The following is a 7304-nucleotide window of genomic DNA, read 5'->3' on the forward strand; positions in this document are numbered from 1 at the left end:
ATGGATGGATGGATGGATGGATGGATGGATGGATGGATGGATGGATGGATGGATGGATGGATGGATGGATGGATTTTAAGCCAATTAGCTTGATTGGAAGATGATGGGAGGATGGGTGATGTATATATGCATGTATGTACAGATGGATGGATGATGCATGGATGGGTGGATGGATAGATGTATGGATGGATGGATTATGGAATGATGGATGATGGATGGATGAATGGATGGATGATGGACTGATGATGGATGGATGATGAATGGATTGATGATGGCTCAAAGGATGATAGATGGATGGACTGATGGGTAGGTGGCTGAATGGATGATTAAAGATGGATGGATGATTGCTGGTGATGGATGGATGCATGGATGGATAATGAATGGATGATGGATAGTTGATGAATGGGTGAATGGATATATGGTTTAATGGAAGGATGGATGAATGGATACATATTTGTATTGATAAATGGATGGATGATGAATGAATGTATGGATGATAGATATATGGATGTAAAATGAAAAGCATCAAAAGGTGGCGAGACAAAGTATTAACTCAAGGGGAGAAATATTTTTCAGTTTTTTATTTGTTAGGAAGGTTTACAATAATCAATACATTTCATTCCACTTCCTGAATATGTCGTACTTGTTGTTGATACTTCTCAAAAAATTACTGTGTTGTCTTTATGTTTGAAGCCTCAAATGTGGCAAAAGAAGAGAAGTTCAAGGAGGCCAAGTAATTTCACAAGTTTGCTGGTCGAGATTCTCAGCCATCCAGGTCAAAGCCAGTGGGGGGTCCCGATGTCAAATCTCAAAACGAAATTGGTGGGGACACTTTTGTTTTGTTGGGTGGAAGGTGAGGGAAACAAACATAACCAATGTTGACCGGAAAGGTTCATGGAAACTAGAGTAATTAGCAACACCGTTAGCATTAGCTATAAAGATGTAACTTACTTTATGTGGCAGTTTTTCTCATCATGGAATGTTTTTATTATTAATATGCTGCATTACTTTTTATCTTTGAAACCTTATGGACAAATGGAATAAAAGCAATATAAGATTGGATTTATAATATGGCCTCACGATCGTTTTAAAGTCGTAGGGAAGTCATATTTAAATTTCAAACCATTCTGGCTTAAACATGCATATAAATGTACTTTTATCAGACGATAATGTCCCAAAAGTTAGAAAATTATTTATGCAGACCAGTTAGTTATACGTCAGCCTGTACACCTAAATTTGGCGAATCATACATCAACTGTCTGTTAATCTAATTTCTTTCAGTCATAGCCTCTTGATTTATACGTTGCGGCTAATATATATACGCAACGGTTAAAATAAGAAATAAGGATCATTTACTTCCCCATTGTGTTACGTCCCAATGTTCACGGGATGGACGTCTGTGTCTTCGGCAGGCGTAGCGTTCACACAACTGGCAGTGTTGCGAGGCAAGGGCTCAAACATGTACGGCTGTAAGCCTTCTACACCAAACCAAGCTTCTGCCGCCCTGGCATCCTCTTCCACAACATATTCGTCCCCGCTTTCCTCCTCTAAATAAAAAATGTATGACGGAAGAGACTCATCCACAACCTCCGACACAAAACTCTTGCATGTTTCCGCTGTGCATAGCGTTCCTTGACAGTGTCGTTTCTAAGTCACCAATTTAGTGCTACTTGGTCCCAATGGAATTTCCCATTGGGAACCTACTAGCAATAAGTTACTAACTGGTTAGCATGATGCTTCTGTGACTCCGGCTACAACCAAAAAGCCTGCGATCCTTCTGCCACAAAAAACCTGCCCCCTTGATAATTGATCAATCACATTCACTTTATTCACTCGTTTAAAGTTGGGCACCATGCGGGAGATTTCGGAACTGCGACCGTTAGAACAGCTGCTTCTCTACGACTTTAAAGGTAGTATGCAGGTGTAATTTAACAATTCTGATTTAACATTCTGCTATATCTTTAGTAATTATGCGTTGGTGCTCGTGGTTTCCATAAAATGAACCTTGCAGTTGAATTGTGAACAATCTAAATTTTCTAAACATGTATAACATGTATACAGTATATTGGTAATAGTTTAACTGGTGCTATTTTCAAGTGTACTGCTGTCTGCAATGTAAATATACAAAACAGAGCGGAGGCAACCCAGTGGAAGTTATATTCAGACATTGTAATTATTGAGTCCTCTTTATTAACCTTTTTATCAACAAATATGCATTAGTAAAAAAACGTAATGCAGATACCTACCCTGACTGGTCTGCCTTAGATGTTGCCATATTTGCTGGAAATCTGTTGGGACATAGATTGTGAATATAAATATTTATGGATTCCCTCTATAATAAAACAGTTCTAGGGATGGAAGATCCAGATACCAGATCATGCCAGAAAGAAGTCCTCAAAAGTGCCTTCTGATTCCACCTAATGACTTACACCAAGCACTAACTGTAGGCTGTGAAGTATTTTAGTGGATTGCTTTAGCATTTTCCAGTAGAGGTCAGTAGTTACTCACATCATATCAGCACATTATGGGTAAAAAAACCACTGTGAACAGGAGTTTAACTAGAAACCCTAACCCAGACCAGATTATTGGCTGAGGCTGTTTTATCCAAACACTACCGCAATGACATAAATTAAGAAATCAATCTAAAACCAATTAAAAGGGAACCAGACACAATGTTTGTTAATTTTGGCATTTAACAATTTTTGTTGAAGTTCTGACCCCATCACGCACAAAGCATTTTCTCAGTAATTCCTTTAAGGAAGTAAACATTAAATATCTAAATATCTTAATCGGGTTTTTACTTTTTATGTAAACTCTCAGAAGATCATTTAACTGTCAGTTTTTAGGTAAGAATAAACCACATCACATTTTTCTCCAAATTCAATTTAGCCCTCCCTGTTTTCTCTAATTTCCCTTTAATATTCCTCAGAAGTGGTTTGAAGTTTGATTAATTTCTGCTTTCTTACCTTTAAATCCTCAAGTGTTAAAGAGCAGCAGATCTAGTGTTTCTTGTCGGGTTTTGTCTGAGTTTGAAGAAGAACCGATAAAGGTGTTGCTTATCATTTCTCTGTGACGTTAACTGGCTTAACCTGTTTTCCCACAGCCGGCAGCATATAAAATCACTTTACAAACTTAAGATAGAAAACAAATATATTCAGACCTGTTTTCTCTTTTAGTACATTTCATACTGGCATTTTCAAATGAAAATATTTGTTATTGATGTTATTGATAACTAAGACCACCTGTAGACAAGGGTAGAGAAAATATATTTAGAACTAAAGATGAACTAAAGCTGGCTAAAATAAAACATTGTTAAATGCTTAACGTTGATGAGCAACAGATTTCTATCTATACAACCATTACGCAGATAAGAAATTTTAACAACAACCCAAGCTGTGATTAATGAGGCAAGTTTATGCTATTAGCATTAACAGTTATAGAATCAGAAACTGTCACCATTAAATCATTAAAAACTCTCAACAGTGCTGTCTCAGTGCTATGAAAAGGTTTGACGCCAGATTGGAACTTCTCATATATATAATTTTTCCACTTCCTCTCAGCATGCCGGCATAAGCACCTGAGAGCGCGTGTGAAGTCATCAAGCCACAGTTCAGAAAGTGATTTAGTGAACTTTGTTCTAAAAGGTGCAACAGAATCAAGAATATCCACACATACCGAAATAAAATAGCTTAAAAGATCTTCAGAGTTAAAAGCATGACAATCACCTAGAATGTCAGGAAGATCACCACAAACAACAGCATCATTAAACATTAATGTTTATTTTACAATGGAATGCAAGAAGCTTATTAGCAAATGGACAGGAATTCTATAAACTAAGAAGTAAGTAAAACATGATATAAATGGTACAATCAAACAAAAAATAACATAAATCAAAGCCAAAGTGAAAACTTGAACAGAACCCAAAACCCAGAGCAGCAGATGATGACAGGTATTTAATAGTCACAACCTTGAAGATGTATTAGAATGGCTTATTTTAGACTGAGCAAATACGTCAAACAATGCTTTATAAAGTAAATGATCTTTTTCTGCTAGTCTAGAATTCATTAGCCGTTCGAAATGACAAAACCTCTAATTAACCATTAACTCAAGATTAGTTCAAACTTTGGGGAACATCAGAGTGAAACTCAATGTAACGTATAATGTATTCATAATAAACTGACTTATGATTCTTTTGACTAATATGATATCTACTGTATTGGTTCTGTTTGGTGACTAATCACGGTATACTAATTTAGTTTTGAGTTGAAATATTAAAAAGTGTAAGTATGTGTTTATAGGAGTAGAAATTCTTCCATCCCTAGTGTAAAGCATGTAATAGAGGCTAACTGACTGGGTTGAAATAATTAAATAATTTGAAATTAATTATAATAGATTCTGACTGAAAAATAAATATTTTTTTTTAAGTCTCCATTAGCTGTAACGAGTACAGCTACTGTTACTGTAGTAAATTTGCTGCTCACAGAACATTTCTTTATTATGAGCAGAACAATAACACTGATCAAACAGCCTTAGGCTGAGTTTACTAAGGGGAATGTTATATCTTCCTGTCTTCATCCTTCTCATTGCCTGCTCTAAACTGCTTGAGTTGTAAATGAGCACAACTGCAACACATAATGTGATATAATTCCAACATCTTTATTTATATGTATTCATCCAACATCTTTTATTTGTTAAAAAGAAAATCCGGGAAAAATAATCACGTAGTTTTGTAGAAACAGCGACAGTAAATCTTTCAGATACCCAAAAATCTATTTTAGGATCAATTAAATGTATTTTATTTCCTATTTCATTGTGGAATACACAGATTTAAGATGATTATTTATAAAACCAAAAGCCATAACAAAGATATTTAGTAGTGGATTAAAATCAAATAGGAAATTGTTGCATTTCTAAAATATAGCGTTAAATCATACATTTGTGTTTAATTCATTAATAAATCAAAACCTCAGAAAAATTGCAAATTAAACTAATATTTCATCAAACTAACTAAGAAATTAAAGTTAGGAATTTCTTTTCAGGGAGAGCCCAATCTGGTTGTTTTTTATTCCATTGCAACAACAGCTGGGGCACGTGAAACTTTACCAATTCTGCTAATTTCTTTGGTCATAAACTCCATCTTAATGGACCCTTTAGCCTCAGAATTTATATCTGTCGCTGTGGCTGTTATCTCAGAGGCTCCAAAGCTGATATCCAGCCTGACTGTACGATTCTTGCCACCAGTGGTATCAGGCATGTCAACAATGAATGAACCAGCTTCCTCCACTCCCCAGTCATCTGTATACATTACATCTCTTCTTTCTGTTTGATAAAATCTCATGCTCATTCTTTCCTGGTCTGATCGTATTGGACTAAAGAAGCACTCTCTGGTTTCATTCCAATTCACATCTTCTCCTTCAGTCACCAGTACACTGAAAATATCCTGACAATAGTCAGACCCCTCTTCTGTGAATTTCTTCTCTGCTTTGTGTTTTTTCGCATTAAAGGTGCAACACACAGATATGCCGTATGTGAAGGCACTTTTCCTAGAAGCTAACACCTCTGGATTTTTTCCAAACTGCACCGCCCCATTCACAATGGCCTCTTGAGCCCTGAGAGGACACAGAACTTTGCACTGGTCACCAAACTGATCAGTGATGTGCTGACGTAGGATTTGGCTCTGAGCGTAGCCCCCCACCAACAGAATGAACTCAATGCTAAAATCTTGCTTCAGGATTTCTCTGAGACTCTCTGCGATACCCTGCAGACTCTCCTCAAACAAAGACCTCAGTTTGTCTCTGGAGATTCTGATAGATCCATCATCCCAGGACACTCCTTCCACACCCTCAAAGAACTCTTCTACAGCTTTCTTTTTCTGAGCCAGTGTTCCCAGATTAAACTGGCAGGTGATCTGAACGTCTTCATCTACCTGTTTTAGACGGGTAAAATCATACATCATTTTCTGAACCTCACTGGGATAATTTTCTTCATATTCATCCCAGACTCCATCACTGAATATTTCTCTGAGAAACTCTTTGAACTTTCTGTCCACATTTTGTCCTCCCAGATCATTTCCAGAAGCCTTGTGTAGCTCCTTCAGAGCTCCTCCTCCTAGAACTTCATGAACAGTGATGTCGATGGTTCCTCCTGAAACAAAAACATACAGAAAGTTTTTATTATTCTGTTAACCCAAAAAGGTCAATAAACCTCTCCTTAAAATGATTTATAAAATGTTGATATAGTAAGATTACTCATTTGGTTATTAGGGGTTTGAACCCTGTAAGATGAGAGTATTCTGAATAGATTTACAAACCGTACCTCCACAGTCAACAACAATGTACTGGGTCCCTGGAGTCTGATCCAGTGAGCTTCTGTTGTGGTTCTGTGTGATAAAACCATCAAAGGGAAGCTTCTTACACCAAACTGAGGCTGCTTCTGGTTCCAGAGCAATCACCAGTTTGTGCTCTCTTCCTTCTGTCACAATACCTGCCTGGAAGAGGAATTAAATGAATCACAACTACTGATAATTAATTTTAATAGCTTTTTATAAAACAGGATGTCACCTCAGTTGCAGCTTCTCTCATGAATTGCTTGGCTGAAGGATCCCAGATGGCAGGAACAGTGAGCACCCAGGTGAAATCAGAGGCCAGGAACTTAACCCCTGTGTTACTGCCGATGGTACTCAGAGCGTCTTCCTTCAGGAATCTCAGGGATTCTGTGAAAACCTTCAGTGCTGTCATTTCCTTTCCGTTGGCTGCTTTAATGGTCACATCCCTGGTCAGTTCCTAGAGATATTTGATAACATGTCCATATTAACGTCACAGATACAACTTGTTCCCAACAGCTTCACATAAAATATATTTAGGATTCTGTCTAGTTTGGGAAATATGTTCCAATCTGATCATTAAATTCTAAGCCTGTGCAGACAAAAGAAGAAACTCTGCCCTGCAAACTGGCTTTAATCTGCACCACATACTAAGAACATAGATAAACTTTAAAAATACAGACATACTGTTCATACTTACTCTTCCATAGAGGGCCATCTTGAAGTTTTCAAAGAAGTACTGCTTCTTTGCTTCTTCTCCATGCACATTGATATATGCTGCTTTGGCTTCATAACCAAACTTCATAAATTCACCATGTTCATCAAACAGGATGCTGGTTGGAGTTTTCGGAGTGTCCAGTCCTTCTTCTTGACCCCATTTTTTCAGAATGGGCTCGATTTCTTTTTCTTTGGGGGTCACGCTATAAGCATAGCCACTGTATGCAGTGCCAAAGTCTATGGCAATGATGTAGCCGTCACCCAT

The 7304-nt window shown here is 37.3% G+C and overlaps 1 protein-coding gene across 1 annotated transcript; it reads right to left on the reverse strand.

Moving 5' to 3' along the window:
* Positions 1 to 5062: 5062 nt before the first annotated feature.
* LOC107100595 (heat shock 70 kDa protein 12A-like) lies at positions 5063 to 7304 on the reverse strand. Its single transcript, XM_015399139.1, has 4 exons — positions 7023 to 7304; positions 6561 to 6782; positions 6316 to 6487; positions 5063 to 6144 (listed from the first exon to the last, which is right to left on the reverse strand). Exons 1-4 carry the CDS (start codon positions 7302 to 7304, stop codon positions 5063 to 5065), a joined length of 1758 nt encoding a protein of 585 aa, XP_015254625.1.

Source organism: Cyprinodon variegatus, unplaced genomic scaffold, assembly GCF_000732505.1.
Source record: "Cyprinodon variegatus isolate N-32 unplaced genomic scaffold, C_variegatus-1.0 Scaffold991, whole genome shotgun sequence".
Lineage (NCBI taxonomy): Eukaryota > Metazoa > Chordata > Actinopteri > Cyprinodontiformes > Cyprinodontidae > Cyprinodon > Cyprinodon variegatus.